This window comes from Bison bison, unplaced genomic scaffold, assembly GCF_000754665.1.
Source record: "Bison bison bison isolate TAMUID 2011002044 unplaced genomic scaffold, Bison_UMD1.0 scf7180017864213, whole genome shotgun sequence".
NCBI classification, from domain to species: domain Eukaryota; kingdom Metazoa; phylum Chordata; class Mammalia; order Artiodactyla; family Bovidae; genus Bison; species Bison bison.
In genome coordinates, this window is record NW_011494785.1 from 11848480 (window position 1) to 11868291 (window position 19812).

The 19812-nt window shown below is 39.0% G+C and overlaps 2 protein-coding genes across 2 annotated transcripts in view; one reads left to right on the forward strand and one right to left on the reverse strand.

The window, feature by feature from the left end:
- EIF3J (eukaryotic translation initiation factor 3, subunit J) overlaps positions 1–18822 on the forward strand; it is a 19497-nt gene extending 675 nt beyond the window's left edge. The window contains exons 3-8 of the mRNA XM_010845190.1: positions 9716–9770; positions 10223–10314; positions 13294–13408; positions 15232–15393; positions 16637–16710; positions 17048–18822. Of these exons, the coding sequence (XP_010843492.1) occupies positions 9716–9770; positions 10223–10314; positions 13294–13408; positions 15232–15393; positions 16637–16710; positions 17048–17179 (630 nt within the window). The 3' untranslated portion in view covers positions 17180–18822. The remainder of the gene's footprint in view (positions 1–9715; positions 9771–10222; positions 10315–13293; positions 13409–15231; positions 15394–16636; positions 16711–17047) is intronic.
- The window catches only part of SPG11 (spastic paraplegia 11 (autosomal recessive)), a 76407-nt gene continuing 75315 nt past the window's right edge, over positions 18721–19812 (reverse strand). Inside the window, exon 41 of the mRNA XM_010845189.1 lies at positions 18721–19360. Coding sequence (XP_010843491.1) covers positions 19180–19360 — 181 coding nt within the window. The 3' untranslated portion in view covers positions 18721–19179. The remainder of the gene's footprint in view (positions 19361–19812) is intronic.

A 19812-nucleotide genomic window follows, 5' to 3' on the forward strand; every position in this document is an offset into this window, starting at 1 on the left:
GAGGGTAAGGTGGGGCCCTTGCTCATCCCACATGGGGCGTTTCCTAACACTCAAGCCTTTTTGAGCTTAGGCGTCCCTCGGGCTGGTAGCTCGTCTCCAGCCCCAAAGGCCCGCTGGTAGAGTTTGTTAGAGCTTTTAAATGTGTGAAATATTGTGGTGTAGTTTCAGCCACCTTTTTTCCCCACACACAAGTGAAATAATTTTAAGACCCCATTTTTAGACCCTCTTCTCCCTACGTGTGGTAAAAAGATGAATTGAGGACTGAGACAGCTACCTTAGTGGTCAGAAACCTGGCTAGTCTACACAGCGACTTGAAAAATGGGGCTCTGATAGAGTGGGTTATTCATCTACACGGGAACCCGTAAGGAAATACTGATGTCGTGGTTGGAGAAGGCGAGCGAGCCCGCTGTGTTGTGTTTCCCTGTGCCTTGTACACTGCGCTTGTTTGTGAGACCTCCTGGGGACTCGTGGCTGCGGATGACAGTGTGTGCGTTTGTTTTCGTTTTTCTAGTAGTTACAAATCTCTCAAGTGCAGAGTGTTAGGATTCTCATTAACGAAGTTCTCAAAATCTTTATTTCCGTGAAGATAAAATTTAATATGAGTTGGAAAATGGTTTTCTGTGGTTTTGATTCATTTAGTGAATGGTTTATTCTACTGACTTCTACACCCAGCTCATGATAACAAACCTACAAATCTTTCCGCTTGAGATAAAAAAAATTTAAGCTAGATAATCGTTAGGAACTTCGTGTCCATACTGCTTTTGTTTAGATTTTACTTTTGTCTGATGAGGTGGATGTCCAATTCATTGAACAGCCTGAGGTTCAGGGATGGTGTGAGCTTTTCAGACCTTGGGGTTAATTAATAAGCAACACCATTGTGAAGATATTTACGTTTTTGTTTCATTTAAATGTTGTGTAGACATGGGAATGGATTGTGTTATCACCCTCATTGCAGAATATTAGTCACCTCCCTGCACTGTGGCAGGTTTTGTGTTTTGAGCCTTTAGTTCAGATTTGTCCTTTGACTGCTATGCATAGTAGATTCAGGAGTTAAGACATCTGTTAGGAAAATTGGAAATAAGGGAGAAGAGACTAGGGAATCAGGAATTACCAGAAAATGAAGTTTGAATGAAGTAGTCTAGACTGATATGAAGAAGCCCGACTGAAATTATTGTGTAAGTGGTGTCTATCCTGATAAATAGAATTCTGACCACTTGTAACTAATTTTGGAGGTTTAGGAGTTGTAGATCTTACTTAAAGGTAAATGTTACATAAAGGTTATCTTGTCTCTCCAGTGCATAATTTGTTTGTATTTATACAAATAGCCTATTTCTTTTACTTAAACTTTGAAGTTGATCTTTGAGTAGTAGGAAGCTGAACTTACCCATTTTATTTCCATGTTGAAATGTTGCTTTATTTCTGTTGAGTTTCTCAGATTTCCAAGATAAGGTGTTCCTAGAGTAGTTTGGTTCCTAGCAGTTTAGAATCAGCAGACCTGGATCTATGTTGTTGTCTTGACCATTCCTATTTGTGAACATAAACCAGTTTTGTAATCACCCCCCTCCCCCATTTCCCAATCTTAGCATTACAGAAGCTATCTCAGGCATTATTTTGCACTTTAAAGAAGTTAATATATTAAGCATTAAGCAGAGTTGTCTGACACTTGGTAGGCACTGGGTAAATGTTGATTCTCTCTTGCTTCTAGATGTAGTCTTAATTTTTCTGGCTAGTGGAAAATACGCTTAGGCTGTTTAGATCGTGTATCTGGGGTCATTTTTGTGCCACATTTTGTGCTTTCTTTAGCTCAGTAGGAGTAAGTTCTCTCCACAATGGGTGTTTATTGTGTATTTTTTGGTTTGAATGGAATGACCATGGTTGTCAGGCAAGTTTTTGCTTGCTCAGAATCTAGAGTTGAAATTTGTCACCTTGAATGGTAATGAGCAGGTTTTCCCTGCTTTCTGAAACTAGAGCATTCCTGTCAAACTTTTCCTAAGCTGAAAGAAGCAGTTACTTTAGGACGCGTCTTGCTAACGAATGCACAGCGTCAGTCAAGGTAACGCACAGATGCTCATAGACACAGGTCAGAGCTCCGGCAGCTTGGTGCTTAGACTCTGAGGAGCTTGGTGGAGAATGAACTTGGCCTTGATGGTGCCACTCTTGCTGCTTAGGGTACTCACTGCCACTGTAACAGCTCAGTGCAAAAACAGATGCTATTTTCACTTGTCATAACATTGTAAATTGTTTTTGGATTTCACTTAGCGAACACAGGTACTAAGGTACTTTGTTAGAAAAAGTGAAGTGTCATAAAGTGAACTTTCAAAAAGTAAGGAGTACATTAATACCAAATTTCTGAATTCTCACATTCTAATGCTGAGCCTTTGTAGCAGTTGTTAGCAGGGTTTAGTTTTCATGAGACTGAATAATCACAGTCCTTAAAGAATACAGTATGTGAATTTTTGAAAAGTCCTTCAAAAGTAAGGTAGGTAGAAACAGTAAGTTCTTAAGTCTGTGTCAGCATGTAGTGTTTAACCTTTGAGAGTATAGGCTTAATGTCATTTGTAACATCCTGAGAAATGAAAGGAACACCAAGGTCTTTTATTACAGTGACTTGCTCCACTAGGTGAATGTCTTTCAGTAGACATAGCATTTTGCTGCCCTTGACTTTTCAAATAGCAGTCTGATAGTGGCAGAAGTGGATTTAGGTGCAATTAGAATTGTTCCTATTCACTGGGCGGGGAGGGGAAGGCTGTGCTTCTTCCCAGTTTAAAAGATGAGAACCAGGGAGCATGCTTTCCTCTCACATGAGCTTTATTTCCCCTTTCTACCCTATCCTGCTATCAGCGCAGAGGCAGGGAGGAATTGTCTGCTTGGCATATATCTAGACTCCTTCTCCATTTCTGGAATGATGTGTAGGCTGTGTTGATCATTTTTTCTGCTTGCTGTGAGTACCTACCCACTGCAAGCAGGAACAATACAACTTTTACTCCATTTTACTAGACTCCCATCATTTCACTAAAACAGATAGAAGCTAGATTTATTCAAAGGGTGTAGAGTTTGTTTTGAGAAAACTTCTGGCTGTAATTAAGCGTCTCACACATTTGCTTCTATAATGTTATTACAAAATGTCTTTAAAAGACCCTAGAGAACTGGATTAGTTGAAAACTGCATGCCTTATTATGCCCATTCAGCTGTCTGTTAGGATCGTATCCCAGTTAATAGTTTAAATATACCAGAGTAAGGACATTTTTGAAGTATTGGAAACAGCACTTCTGAAGTAGAGGATTATATTTCAAAGACATGGGAGATTGTTGGGAAGTTTTCAGAAGGTAGGCATTTTGCTAGGAAATGGATATCTGGAAGGTGTGTGTGTGTGCATGTGTGTGTCTTATGAAAAACTCTAAACATATACAGAAGTGGAAAGAAAAGTTTAATAATTATTAACCCATGTCCAACCTTCTATTTTCTATATTCTGTCTTCCTGCTCTCCTTACCCAGCCAGATTATTTTGAAGAAAATATCAGTTGTATCATTTTAATACCCTGACAATTTTTTATAAACTAGTAAGTTTTAAGTTGGGAAGTGTGTTTGTTGCTGAAAAATATTTACCTAATATATTTGCTGTCCTGGACCATTGAGAATAAACAGGCCATTTGTTTCATGTTCAGTGTCTTGTTCTTGATCTAGCTTAGCCAGGAATTTGAAGTAGAATTGATTGATAACACTTCCAAATATGAGACAGGTCGGTATTGAGATGGAATTCAGCAGAGTGCTGAGCCATAGTAGTGTGTTAAAAGCTTAATGAATTAAGTGAAGTAGAATTTATTGAGAGAGATACCCTGGCTTTCAGAGACAAGCAAGTAGTGAGGTGATGGAAGAACATTTGAGCTTATTTTAAAAACTAAGCTTTGCTGTCAGGTCTAGCCATGGCAGGAGCTCACTACAGAGTTCTGAGGTTTCTCAGAACAGAATTGGTACAGCTTACAGAATACCCAGTAAAAGACTCTTTTGCTTCAAGAGATTATGTTTTATCTAAACCAAACTATTGTGCTTAAGAAGAAAAGGAGGGGGTATATATATTAGTTAATGGGCTTCTGCTGTGGGGCAGAAGAGTTTTCCTGCTCATTGAAGCTACTTCTGTTGGATGATCTATAAATACACTTGCTTAAGTTGGAAGCAGTTTCAGCCCTAAACATGTTCTCTTACTGCACGTGACAGTCTGTAGTTGTACATTATAAGATGACAGACTAGCCAACTACTGGCTGCATCATTAGAAATAAAAAGAAGCCAGGGTTTAAGTTCTTTCTGTTATGTTTTCAATTCTTAGTTGTATTTAGTTGGGAAGCAGGTTTTAAACTTGAAAAACACCCTTTTTTTAGAGAAGTGGCTCAAATGATGCTGGGTGTTTATCTGAAGAACGTAAGTATAGATAAGCAGGTAGTTAATAAACAGCTTCTCTTCTGAGGAAGTTGGCCATTTTAGAAGAGCCTGGTTAATATTGGAGATACTAATACTTTAAATACTTGGAAATACTTTTGGAGGTAAAAGAAATACTTTTGGATATTGTAGTTGAAAGATTTATTGACTACCAGTGATAATTGGCTAAAGAATTTAATTGGATATTGATAGGTAACTCTTGAACCAAAAACAACCATTAATTTTAGCTGTTTCTCTAGGAACCCTTCTTGTATTTTATCTGAATTTTTTGTCAGCATTTACAAAGTCTTGATGTTTAGGGAAAATTGGGAAGTTTTAAACATTCTACTTTTACGCATTTACTTTTATAACTAAGGATGCAAAAACTGTCGTAAGTTCATGGGGAAAGCTTTGGGGATTACATTTGTTCGAAAGTGTGACCAGTCTGTTTTTTCTGACGTCACTGTGCTCCCCTCTGGAGGAGCTTATCCTCAGTATAGGAGTGACTGCCCCTATAAGAAAGGAGCAGGCTCATCCTCAGTACAGGAGTGACTGCCCCTGTAAGAAAGGAGCAGGCTCATCCTCAGTACAGGAGTGACTGCCCCTGTAAGAAAGGAGCAGGCTCATCCTCAGTACAGGAGTGACTGCCCCTGTAAGAAAGGAGCGTCTTCTTCCCAGCGCTGTGGGGTGAGGCGCCTTCATGGTCCGTTTATGAGCTGAGGAGCGGATGTCGTAGTTGTTTCCAGGACTTGGAGACGGGAGCCACTGTTTTTGAAACCGTTTCTGTGCTGAAAATCCGGGTGGCCTCATTACACTTGCACTGAAGGGACAGTGTGACAGCCGTCTGGAGTAAGGTTATTCTTCGATAGCGAAACCAGGGGCGGGGTAGAGGCGGGATGCAAAGTCAGGGTGGATGTGACCCTGGACAGGCGGTGACCTGGGGGGTGAGGTGTTACTGGTACAGGGGACTGAGGAACGTCAGCACTGAACAAAAACCCTGCCGCGTTGTGCTGTTTCTCTGTGGGGGTTACTGGGATGGGGCTGCTCATTTTCAGCTATGCCTCTCTCCTCTTGAGCTCCTGCTCCCAGAGGCTGCTAGACTCATTTGTTAAAATTAGTAGAATCCATCACAGGCAATTTGAGATGAATATCTGACATAGTTGCAGCTGGGCGTATCTTAGTACGTACCATAACCCTTCTCTTTGATATGGGATTCCCTGCAATTCCAGGGGACTCCATTCCAGGACTAATTGAAAGAACACATTTTGATGTGGAGGGACCTAGTTCCCAGACATTTATACTTCAGATTCAGGTAAGAAATGATGTTTAGTATGACACTGTAAAGAAATGTCCTGTTCAAAACAGGTTCCTTCATTAGTTTTCCAGATTGTGTGATAGTTATCTCTGGGCCTTTGTGTCCGTGTATTACAGTGGGGATAACACTACTTGACTTGCAGGACTTTTGTGAGGGTTAACTGTGTTACCATATGTAAAGTCCTTTGGGGACCTTCCTGGCAGTCCAGTGGTTGGGACTCACTGCCACGGGCCCAGGTTCAGTCCCTGGTCAGGGAACTAAAATTCCACAAACTGTGCAGCGTGGCCAAAGAATTAAAAACAAAATTAAACATAAAGTCTTTAGCACAGAGCTTAGTGTAGAGCAAGCACTTAGTAAATGCAATCTATTGTCGTCGCTGCTGTTATCGTCACTGTTACTAGTAGGGAGTTACAAACATCCCCTAGAAGTCAGCAGGTAGCTCTTTTATCTAAGAACCATATAAGTAGCATACCACTCACAAACCCAGCTTTCTTACGTTCTCTGAAGACTAAAATGACAAAAACTTCTAGTAGTAGTCAATTTTTAGTGTTAGCTCTCTGGTTCCTTTTGTTCAATGCTGTATTGATGCAAGCACTTAAGCAAACCGGCAGGGTGATACGAACATTTACCGTCTAATTTCTAACTCTTAGATGTTCAAAAAGTGACTAGCTGGTTTGCTTTCGTTGTGTTTGTTAACTGTGAACTATGGGTTAAATTGCAAAGGTAAAGTGATTATAAAAATACTTCTCTTCAAAGTTCTTCCCACTCCATGGCAGCCTTGATCAGGATGTTTTATTTCTTTGGATTTAGATTTTTATTAAGAATCAACGCTTGGTTAATTTACAGACACCTAGCCTGATTCAGATTTATGGCCTCTTGGTTTATAAGCCAGAAGCTTGCTGTCGCAGCTGTGGCATATTCGTCAGCCCTGCCCCTCTGGCCTCGCCAGGGCCTCCTGCCTTGCCCGTCATCCTCTGGCTAAGCTTCAGGTGGCGTGTCCTAGGGCGCCTGGTGGTGGTTGAGACAGTGGTCAGGTTACCTGTAGGTTAAAGCCCTATTTAAACACAGGACTGTGTCTTTCTCTGTTGAACTTAACCCTTCTAAATTCTGTGGACCCTTTAAAAATTGTTTGATAATTGTTTAATGTTTAGCTCAGGGACTGTGTGCTAGGCATAGAGAAGAGAGGCTGCAGAGCCACCTTGAAGTGCCTGCCCAAGTTAGGGAGTTGGTTCCATGAAGCTGTGGATCAGCTCTTGACTCCTCTGTTGTACTGAGCTTAACTCTTTTTTCTTTTTTTTAAATTTAATTTTAAAAAATTGGGCTTAAATTTTTATAAAGATTTAATTCATTAGCCAGGGTTATGTTGTGTGAAATGTTGCTTGAAATAATTAAAACCATTAGCCAGAATGTTGGCTGCTTTTACATTTGGGAAAGTAAGTGTAAAGACAGCTCAAATTTTCTTTTAAAACTACTGTGAATTATTTAAAGAGAGGCCATTAGCTTTGGCTTGGTGGTCTTGTGTTTTAATTGTTAATGGAGAAGCTTTTTTGTGGAGTTAGACAAGTTGATATAAAAGTTCATATGGAGAAACAAGTGTGCAAGAATGGCCAGGAAAACACTAAAAAACCTGAAAAGGGGGAATTAGCCCCAGCTTACATTAAAAACATACTATAAAGCCTCTAATTAAAACAGTACATACTAGTACATGAAGAGACAACAAACCAGTGGGATAGAATAGAAAGCAGAAATAGAGCAAGTGTCTAGGAAAACAGTATATGGTAAATCATGGGGCAAAGATGGGCTTTTTAAAAAATTGAAGTATAGTTGATTTGCAGTATTATAGGTTTCAGGTGTACAGTGTCAGTCACTTCTGTTGTGTCCGACTCTTTACGACCCCATGGACTGCAGCATGCCAGGCCTCCCTGTCCATCAACAACTCCTGAAGCTTACTCAAACTCATGTCCATCTAGTTGGTGATGCCATCCAACCACCTCATCCTCTGTCATCCCCTTCTCCTCCCGCCTTCAATCTTTCCCAGCATCAGGGTCTTTTCTAATGAGTCAGTTCTTCGCGTCAGGTGGACAAAGTATTAGAGGAGCTTCAGATTCAATCCTTCCAGTGAATATTCAGGACTGATTTCCTTTAAGATTAACTGGTTGGATCTCCTTGCAGTCCAAGGGACTCTCAAGAGTCTTCTCCAACACCACAGTTCAAAAGCATCAGTTCTTCGGTGCTCAGCTTTCTTTGTGGTCCAACTCTCACATCCATACATGACTACTGGAAAAACCATAGCTTTGACTAGACGGACCTTTGTTGGAAAAATAATATCTCTGCTTTTTAATATGCTGTCTAGGTTGGTCATAGCTTTTCTTCCAAGGAGCAAGTGTCTTTTAATTTCATGGCTGCAATCACCATCTGCTGTGATTTTGGAGCCCAAGAAAATAAAGTCTGTCACTGTTTCCATTGTTTCCTCATATGTTTTCCATGAAGTGATGGGACTGGATGCCGTGGTCTTAGTTTTTTGAATGTTGAGTTTTAAGCCAGCTTTTTCACTCTCCTCTTTGACTTTCATCAAGAGGCTCACTTTCTGCCATAAGTGTGGTGTCATCTGCATATCTGAGGTTATTGATATTTCTCCGGGCAATCTTGATTCCAGCTTGTGCTTCATCAAGTCCGGCATTTCTCGTGATGTACTCTGCATATAAGTTAAATAAACAGGGTGACAATATACAACGTTGACGTATTGCTTTCCCAATTTGGAACCAACATAGTGGTTCACAGTTTTTAAAGATAATACTCCAATTATAGTTATTATAGGATATTAGAAAGGTGGACTTTTCAACAGATGGTGCTTTGACAACTGGGTAACTATTTGGGAAAATATAAAATTAGATCCGCACTCAGATCCATCGTAGAGAAGAAAACATTCCAAAGGATCAGAGATGTAAATGAAAAAACAATGGGGGCATACATCTTCTAGAGAAAACTCCTTGCTTTAAGAAAAGACTTTCTAATTGACTTGGAATTCAGAGCAGTAAAAGAAAAGTTAAAATTTTACTCCGTAAATGTGGTGGGGTACATAACACTTCGTGGGGAAACACTGTAGGCATTTCCGTTAAGAGAAGAACAAGGACTTGATCCCCATTTTCTCTGCCACTGTTCTTTCATACTGTACTAGAGGTTTTGCCAGTGCGATTAGATAAGATAAATCAGTTGTGGAGCCACACAGATTGGTGAAGGGGGAGTAGAGCTGTCTCACCTGCAGATGATGTGGTAGTATACCTGGAAGACCACAGAGACTCAGCGATGGGACTAACTTGAGTGATAAACGTAGTTGGTAAGGTACCTGGGTTTCAAAGTGGTGCAGTGGTAAAGCATCTATCTGCCTGCTGATGCAGGAGACACAAGAGACGTGAGTTTCATCCCTGGGTTGGGAAAATCTCCTGGAGTAGGAAATGGCAACCTGCTCCAGTATTCTTGATGGAAAATTCCATGGACAGAGGAGCCTGGTGGGCTGCAGTCCGTGGGGTCACAGAGAGTCGGACACGGCTGAGCACAACATATATGTATTTACGTTTATACAGTAGCAGGATATAAAGTTTACATACAAACCCTGTAGCTTTCGTATGATACAACCACCAGTCAGAGGACAGAAAATGGAAAAAAAATGTTTACAGTGGCAACAGGGAAGACCAAATACTTAGGAACAAACCTAATGAGAAATATGCAAAACCTTTTAAGAGAAACTTTAAAAAATTCTTTGAAAGATACAGAGGTAGGCTTGAACAAATGAAAAGATAGCCCTTTTTCTTGGCTAGGGCAGTTCAACATTGTGTCAGTTCTCCCAAAATTATAAATTTAATGTAACACCAAAAAAGAAAAAGAAAAAAAAAACCCAGCGAACTTTTTTCTCTGGTGTTAGAATAATAAAGATCACAGGGAAGAGTAAGCATGTAAGAAGTATTAATGGAGTTTTCTTTTGTTTAGGATAACTGGGATGATGATGATGATGAGAAAAAAGAAGAAGCAGAAGTAAAACCAGGTGATCCATTGGGTTTCCTCAGTTTCGGGGTTTAGATCTTACTCTGATGCTTATGTTAAGACAACTAACAAAATGCTGCAAACTTGGAAATTTTGGTTATTTTTAGAAACCAAACATCCTTCTGTTTCATTCTCTTCTCCCTGCATCTCTTTTCTCTTTCTCTCTTTAAAATGTAAACAGATTAGAGGATGAGGCATCACAGTTGAATGGTCTAAGTCCCACCTAAAGGACTGTGGGGAAACATGAAAGGAAGTGTTTGGATCTTAGGGGTGAGATTAGAGAGGAGAAAGAAGTCCCAGAACTTTTCTATTCTTATTTGCCAGAAAATCACCATCTAAATTGGAGCTGGGAGAGGTTTGATCTCTTGAAGTATGTAAGTGTCATGTCTGTCTCATTCATAAACTAGAAAATATTTAAGATTAACTATGATTAAAACATTTCTTTACTTTCAGAAGTAAAAATTTCAGAAAAGAAAAAAATAGCAGAGAAAATAAAAGAGAAAGAACGGCAGCAGAAGAAAAGGCAAGAAGAAATTAAAAAGAGAGTAAGTCCTGTTTATTTTCCAAAGTACAGAATCCTCGCGTCAGCAGTGGTGCAGAACCTTAGCAAGCAGCAGATGCTACCTGGGTGTGTAAAGGGCTTTGTGAAGGCTATGCATGGATATCATCAGATAAGGTGATCCCAAACACATGGAATTTGTGGTTTTTGCAAAAAACAAACCGAGAAGCGTTATGTGTTAGATGCCTTTCAGGTTTTCACAGACACTTTGAGGCAGCAGGACTGTCTTGTGCCCACAGTCAGGGCTTTTGTCAGTGTCTTGCAGCTCTCTCTAGCTGAGATTAGTCTTTTTTTTTTTTTGTACATTTTGAGTAAATATAAAAAGCATCCATTTCTCTGCCATGTACTATATAAATGTTGTTTTTGATTATTTGGAGCAAGATCAGGAATTTTGTGTTCATTTACTTTTTGAATAGAAAACACATTTACATGATTCAGAAATCAAAATGGTATTAAGAGGGGCTCCCAACTCTTCACAGATTTGTTCTCTTTCCCTTTATAAGTAAATACTAGTGTATTTACTTATACACTGGTGTATTAAATACTGTATTTACTTAAATATTTACTTAAGTATTTACTTAAATACTGGTGTATTACGATGTCTCCAAGGTGACTTTATATATTTGTATACAACTACATGGTCATATTCCACCCATTTTTTATTTTCACCTTGGCTTTAGTTAATAATCATGGAAATCTTACCATAGATCATACATAGCAAGCTTTCTTATTTTATTTTTAACCTGGTGAAACAACTCCACAGTGAAAGCGCCTAACCACTGGACCACCAGGGAATTCCCTCGACTTTTTATTAAGAGGAATTTCAAGAAAATAGCATAATGGGTCATATACAAATCACCTAAATTTACCAGTTGTTAATATTTTGCCAACTTGCTTCATCTGTTTTTTTTTTTTTGCTAAAATATAATCCAATAAGTAACAAACATTCTGCATTTTTCCTTTGAATACTTCAGTATGCATTTCTGAAAAAGCAAAGCTGTGTCTCATATAATTACGCTCCTAATGTAAGTCATTTTTAAACATCGTCTACATTCAGTTTATGTGCATCTAATTGTCCCAGAATATCCCAGCATATGCTTTGTTCAGGCAAGCACCTTGCATCACATCAGGTCATATAATGTCTGTACTATTATTAGTGATGCTAAAATTGATTACTGAGTCAAGTTGATGACAACCTGGCCCTTCTCCTGTAACATTACAGATTCCTTTTTTACTGCTGGCCCAGTTTTAGGAGTGTCACTGGTGATCATTGCCTAATTATTTCTTTAGGTGTCAGAAAGGTGATACTTCATTCTATGACTTCCATTTTCTTATTGGCTGACTTTTTCCCCTTTTTTTTCTGTTTGGTTACTTTGGATATGGTTTGTACTAGAAAGCATAAAAGCTTAATTCATTTAATTACTAATTTTCAGAGTAAGGAGGGAGTGTGGTAACTTTAAGTGGTGAAAAATGAAGGATTTTGTAGGTTTCAGTTTTTTCTTTTTGAGTAAATTTATGGACTTACAGGTCTTTATGAATTTCATTTAGATATAGCGATTATTTTTTTTAATGCTTAATTTGTCCCAGAGTTGGACAGTGGGGTCCCTCTAAGTTGTTCTGTCTTCCTCTGTTTCACAGAGCCCTGCTAGTCTGTGAAAGGTCCCTGGTTCTGTGGCACAATAAGCTCCTCTGGTGAACTCTCTTAGGCCTGGAATCAGCTGCTGTGATTCCTTCTTAGTAGCAAATTATCATGGCCAACAGTATGTGAGAATGTTTGTTTCCCCCCAGTCAGGAACGTTTTAGATGCTTTTTAGTAACTTGTGTTTGTATATCTGAGATCACTTACATGTATGTTTATCTGTTCAGAACAAGGAATGGATTCTTACAGCTCAAAGAAGTTGGTCATTGAAGTTTAGCATTATACTTACTTTATTGTATCTTGATATTAGTCTCCAAAGTAAAGAAACCTTACACTCAGTGCATTAATTTTATCTCAGGTGAAGTGTTGTTAAAACGTACTCAGTTTTGATGCAGGAAACAAGGGTGTTCAGGTCAGTCAGTACAGTGGAGATGGTCCCCTTTTTCTGAAAAATCTTCTCCATGAGAAACAAAATGTGACCTGTCTCAGAAGTGGCCTTTTGAATTAAAATCTTCAAACTGCACAGGTACGGAGATTTGTGAATGGCACAAATTCCCTTCACCTTTTTCCCACTATTATCAAAGGTATCTCCTGTTAGTAACATATTCGTTATAGAAACTTATGATGGCATATAGAAGGGATATAAATTAGACTATTAATTGTCCTGTCAAAGAAGTGGAATAAAAAGATAAGGGGGAAATGTTTTTCTAATTCTTTGAAAAAAATTTTTTTGTATGTCTGTATAATATTTATTATGGATGTGCCATATACTTGAACCATTCTGTTGTGGAACATTTAGATCATCTCTACATTTATTTGATATTATTATGAATAATACCCCATTTGACCTCCTTTTGGTTAAATATTTGTGTGCATCTTTGGTTTCTTAAGAGGAATATCTAAAAGTGGAATTATTTTATTAAAGCATATAATAATATTTTTAAAACTTGATAAATATTACCACAGTTACTCTAGAAAAGATTTTTCAGTATACAGTTTTAGTCAGAATATAAGAAAGCTATTTTCAACTTGTCTGCAGTCTCAATTCCTTAATTAAAAAAAAATCACCATGAAATAAACCCAGTCGTCAAATCTTAACTCTGTGACATTACCACCTGTGTTAACCTTCTGTTACCATGGGCAGGCTGCTTAATCTGTGACTCGGGTTTTTTTCCTATAACATTAGGATATCTAAAAGAATTTACTGTAGAAATACAGTAAACACTATGAATGTTTGTTATTATTTATATGTCTAGAAAAAAATTATATACAGGATAGATATGTACTGCGTTCATTATAACCAGCTGTTTTCAAACTTCATTTTAGTTAGAAGAACCTGAAGAACCTAAAGTGCTAACACCAGAAGAACAATTAGCAGATAAACTGCGGCTTAAGAAATTACAGGAAGAGTCTGACCTTGAATTAGCAAAAGAAACTTTTGGTAAGTGGGGGTGTGGTAACAGTGTAGTATTGAAGTTGTAAGTGAATACTGTGGAGGTCTTAGTAGTTTGAAAATTCAGAAAACATCTTTCTTGAAGAAACATGATAATTTAGGTATTAGAACTTAATCTCTTTTGTTTGTATTTGAGGTTTCATTACTTAATGTAGAGTGAGATACATGCTCAGATTTTTGAATAATTTGAGTATTGTATAAAAGATGATTAAGTTATTGAACCCAAATAAAGTATACTGCTGATTTAAGTATATGTATCCGCTGGATGAAATTTGGGTGAAATGTGAGTCTGTAACTTTCTGAGATTTAAGCGTTTGACTGTAGGCGTGTCACTGTCTTAAAGTCTCATAGGGTTTAGGCAAGAGCGTGCTGGCCTTGGTGAGGCTGAGGCTCTGCCCCTTCTTGGCCTTCACCGTGCCCTACCCTCGGAGGACTTCCACTCCCAAGTCCCGTGCCTGCCGCTGTGGTTAGGGTAGTGTAAAAGGTATGTTCAGGATTCTGTAAATTTAAGTTTAGAGAGTTCCAGGGGGAGTTACATGGCACAGAGGATGAAGATTCAAAGTCAGAGAAAATAGTTAAAAGTTCTCATTTTATTTACTTGCTGTCTCTGCTTATTGAGTACTTTTTCAGAGTAGAATATCCTGTTGAAACAGTTAAATAACCTTGAAACGAAACCTAGAAGGATCTAGTTATTTTGATCTCTCCCCCGGTCCCTTCTTTAAAATGGACCAAGCAGGCTGACTGTAGTGATCACTCTCCTTTTCACTGGAAGTGTGAGCTAACTTCTTAGTGAGTCTTCAGCAATCTCAAGAGTTGCCGTGGATGCTTCTGTGTCCTGGCAAGCGCTTGACATGTCTCCACCACTCTCATCGCATTACAGAGGGCACGTGCCCATTATCCTGTCTTCATAGGATGGTAAAAGCCACCCCTGTGTTTATTAAAGAGAAGGGTTTATGTGGTAATAAATTCTAAGATGGGACACACAGTTACAGATTAAAAGCAAAAACATGTATTCATGCGGTGATCATTTGGTTAATAGGGTTTTAATGTTGTGTTTCTAATACTAAAGTACTGGATCGGTGTGAACAAGTAATGACTTGATTATAGAGGAATAGGTGACGCTGGTGTTAAAAAGAACTGGCCTGCCAGTGCAGTAGACGGAAGAGATGCAGGTTTGACCCCTGGTGGGGAGGATCCCCCGGGGTAGGAAATATCAACCCACTCCAGTCTTTCTTAGAAAATGCGCCATGTTCATGAGGCTGCAAAGAGCTGGACGCGACTGAGCACATACAGCGCACACACAGAAGCGTCTGTCTCGCAGCCTAGAACCCTTGAAAGCTAGATTAAAGTTTCTGTTGGGATTTAGCACATGGTTTACTCCTACGTAGCTTCTGTGGTTAGCTGGATACTTGGACAGGAACCATCTTTGTTGGCTTTTTTCCCTTTGTCTTCAATCTTTGCTGTAGGCTGTTCTTGGACAAGTGCTTTTAGAGCTTCCCTTTTGTGCCAGGGACTCCTTTGGGCCAAGTGAAGGCTATGGTCCCCTTCTTAACATACTATTTTTAAATGCATAAAGTACAGAGGATTTTACTTACAAAGGAAACCTATTTATTTTGGAATAGGTATCAAAATACTGAATAACCTGTGACACAGTAATTATGTACAGACCACTTGGATTCTGTCCAAAGAGTTCAGTCGACTCAGGTTGGGAACCTCTGTTTTAGAATGAAATAATAGGGTTATTAGGTATGATAGGCTTCTTTCTAAATTTTAAAAAATCTGATAGTTTGCGTGTCCCCTTTCTCCTACAGGTGTTAATAATACAGTTTATGGAATAGACGCTATGAACCCATCCTCAAGAGATGACTTCACAGAGTTTGGAAAGTTACTAAAAGATAAAATTACACAATATGAAAAGTCACTATATTATGCCAATTTTTTGGAAGCCTTAGTTCGAGATGTTTGTATTTCATGTAAGTAATTCTCATCTCTGACCCCTGTGGATGGATTTAAGTAGGGGATGTTCTAATACACTGAAGATTTGCTTTTTAGCAGGTAGCTTAGGAATGTTGTTCTGCAAATACACATTAAGTGGTCTTTTGAGGACGCTTTCTGAGTGTTTTTACAGTGGCTTCCCAGAGAGACATCTGTGCTTGTTGGCACAACAGCTAATAAAAGACTAGCTTCTTGTTTTATATTGAAGGGAGGTAAGGAAGTATCTTTTGGGGAAAAGCATACAGAATTTTACAACTGAGACCACAGATGAGTGTCTTTTCACTTTATAAATGAGGAAGCCAGCTGCAAGAGCTGCCACGCAGTCTCTGGGTCCGTGGGTTTCGTTTCATGCTCCCAGAAGAGTCATGCGTTTCAGGGGCATGGGGTATGGGGACGGCAGCCAGTGGTGGTACAGCACCAAGGTGGGAGGGCCTAGTTTTGCTAGTCTTTTTGCTATTTTTAAGACCGAGAACGAAATTCTTCACAGAAATTTTAAAGTGGATTTTCTTTGGGAAATGATTACTAAGTGGAAGGTTCTAAACTTGGTCAGTGATATGCCCATAGTTGTCATTTTATTTTGTACACACTATTTGTTCTGTTTCAGAGGTGCTAACCAAAATTGAACACTTTTTTTGGTAGCTAAAAACTCGTGTCTGTTTCCAGCTTTATATTTTAATGGGGTGGAAGGATGCGTTGGCCAAGTTTATTTCCTGGTAGGGCAGGCACTTGGGACTCCTGAGATACCTACTGTTTTCATTTTCATTCTTGTGCTAGAAAATGGAGACCTCAGGGGTCGGGGAGTTGTCGTCTGTGGCTTTGAGGATTGGCCTTCCATATTGATTCAGATTCTCCCCTCTGAAAACTAAGGATATGTAATTTCCATAAGGCATGGTTATTCTGTGTGTTTAGACTGGATACGGAAGAATGGTAGGGAGCACTGTGAGCTGTAGATGTTTCCAGTTTCTGGTTAAACAGTGGTGTCTTGGCGACTATAGATCATTATAAAGTTTTGTTGCTGGGTTTGCAGTTTTAAACAGTTCTGGTTTGTGAGCCTAGCCATAGACTTAAGATTCTCTATCATGTTAGGAGAAATTAACAGCCTTTTACAAAGTTACTGAAGTTAATGATGGACAAATTAGATTTCTCATGACACCGTGAAGAATGTGTATTTTGCTTTTTTACTTATTCTCTAAAATTCTTAAAAATTATTTTTTTTTTTAGTGGAAATTGATGACTTGAAAAAGATTACCAATTCATTGACTGTACTCTGCAGTGAAAAACAGAAGCAAGAAAAGGTAAAAGAGCGAGTTGGGTGGGAAATGTGTGTTACACGCACACTGGGGTGTAGACATGGTATTTTCACCAAGGCTGGTTAGGAGAAGTCAAGAGCTCCCTAATACCATTTATACTGGAATAGGACAGGGGTGTAAGTGCCATTGTCATCCTTCTGTTTGTAGACATGTTCATGTTTTTCTAAAGTAATAATAATTACCCTGGCTTAGTTCTGGAATCTCAGAGAACTCGGTTTTTCTGGAACCAGAGGTTTTTTTTTTTGACTCTGAGGGTTGCTGTACCTAATACAGATGCCCATAGTAGATAAAGTCTTAAGATCTAACTCTCTCTTATCTTCAGCAGAGCAAAGCCAAAAAGAAGAAGAAAGGTGTGGTTCCCGGAGGGGGACTAAAGGCCACCATGAAAGACGACCTGGCGGACTACGGGGGTTACGACGGCGGATACGCACAGGACTACGAGGACTTCATGTGACGCTTATCTTCTCCTGGCGTCTTCTTTCTGTTGCCCACAATCCCTTCAACATGTAGCACAACTTCCTTTCTTTTCAGTTCTGCCAAATGCTACAATCAGAAGTGCAGTATCTTTTGTGCTGGTTATTTAATCCCTTGACACTTAGGTGCTAATGTGCAAATGAGGGAACTTGGATCTTGTTGCCAAGGGGTTAAAATTGGGAATCTCTGTTGCTACTAAATCATAGTTTTAAAAAACAAACCTAATAATGTTGTCATTGTTGCTATCTGATTCCATAGCAGCAGTCACTAAATTGGAAACAAAGGTTGCAACATGACAAAAAAAATTGTGTAGTATTTACCAGCACCGTTCAGTAATACAGCCTTAACCATACCTCCTTGAACTACTTCATAACTTGTCGAGAAAAGCGGTCTGCTGCAAGGGCATGTGGTGTGCACCTAGTATTAAAATTGCTTTGTCTTAAGATTGAGCGTGAGGATATTAAAAATACAGTGTGGAGAAGACTGCTGATCTCAGCGAAGATACGGCGGCTGCAGAGCACTAGTTTGATAATTAAATGACCAAAACCCTCCAACTTTGAAGCTGAAGAAGGTAAACCTCTCCATCGTTGCAGTACGAGTTGTGGAATCTCTATAGACTGTATAGTCTCTATTTATCGGGCTGTTCTACTGACGGAGCTTCAGATGGGGGAGGGAAACTCCTCACCTGTTTTATTTGCCTGATGTAAGTGTCTGAGAAACAAATCTTCCTTTGTTCTCCAAGACTGCAGTGGAACAACTTTTAACAGGGTTTTGGCATTTCCTTTCCTTTATAAAACATGCTCAGCAAATTGCACCAGTTAACTACAGTTTGGTAAATTGTTATGTTAACAATTATGACATCTGCAATGTTTTATAAAGCAACTAATTTAATAAAGTCACTATTGTGAGGACTTACATTTTGTGTTACCTCCCAAGAGATATTTTTGGAGAGTATAGAACAAAGCTCTTGGGACTAGAGTTCTCTGTATACTTAGAAAGCTTTGTAGGTGCTCAATGAGTAGGTGCAGTTCTAGAAGAAAAGTGATTTGCAAAGTCCTTAGCAGTGTCACTCTAGAGCAACAAAGGGACGGAGCTGCAGTCCTCTTATTTATTTGGAGAAATTATTTGGTTGCTTAGATACTAAGGCCTAATTAAATACCTAGAAGTATTTATTTTGGAGTAACTGAGCTTGTAACTCAGGTGATGGCTGTATGCAGAGACTGGGTGATCTTCTCTATTATATATATTCTGGTTATCAGTTTAACCAAATCTGTGCTTAGAGACTTTGTTGGAAACTGCCATGGAATCAAAAATAGGGACAGAGCAAGTATTTTAAATTTCTCTTACATAGGAGTAGGAGTCTCAATCAGAGCTCTGTAGACCACCAAGTGGAGACAGGGCCATCCAGTGACTTGAGGAATTTACAGAATGGACTCTACAGCAATAACTACAGCCAATAAAGACTGCTTCAAGGCAGCCAAGGGCTAAGGTTTCCTTAGCAGTAGTAATGACATACACTGAATTTAAAATCTATTTTATTATAGAGATCAGTTTCTAACAAATGGAAATGTATCATCTGTTCCTCAACTGTGTAAATAATATTAAATTCCTTTGAAACTGGAATCTACAGGCACAGCTATTCTTTACTAAATACTGTATCAGCTCCTAAAGTAAAACTATCCTGAGGAAGATGGAACTTTTTTCCTTAATACCAATATATATATATTGGTATGTACAGAAAATGATAATATAGATGCATGATCATTTTCGAAAAGGAATTTCCTTGTCAAAATTTCTCCTTCTTTTACCCACTATTCACAAAGGACTGGTATGGTCAGTCCTGGTGTTGACATCAAAGATCCCCAGTGCATCTCTCTCTACACTGACCACAAACATCTGTCAGTACCTCGTTTCAGCACAAGACGACAGGCACTTAGGAATCCCTGGCAGCAGCCGTCCTCACGTGTCACCTGAATCCACCTAACCGGCCAGCATGTCCTTTAGACAGCAGCCGGTCTGAGGGTCCTTCAGAAGCACATTTACAACATCGTAAAGTTTGTGTTCGTATGCCAGCTTGTAATACAAGTAGATGTCTTCACAATATGTGAGTAACTTCTTCAGGTTTTTCAGAACAAATTCTGTAGGCTGATGATGTTTACATCTAAAGAGGGAAGCAAGAATGTACAGGTTTAAGATACTGTATCTTGAGCGAGGGCTATCAGCTCTGATGCTTAACCGCTATCTATAGAAAGGAACCTGCTTGACTCTAGGAAATCAGACTAGTAATTAGGGTACTAGTATAGTCCTCGCTGTCAGTGCTTGATAACAATGAAATTTCATTAAAAACAAGTATCTTAATGCTGGCCTTAATTTCCTGTTCCAAAGGGATCTTCTGATATTTAGTGTTTTTGGCACCTCAGGCCAGCTGAGTAGTTCTCCCATTTTGGGTACAGAGCATCATAAGCAAGCTGTTCTCATTCGTCTGCATAAATCTGTTAAAAGATCTTATCCCTCTGGATATTCTTGACATCTCTTTGCCATCTTGAGCCAAGGGGTTAGTTAGACATATTATACCTATACTTAGGTATAAAATTCTTACCCATGCCTGACATC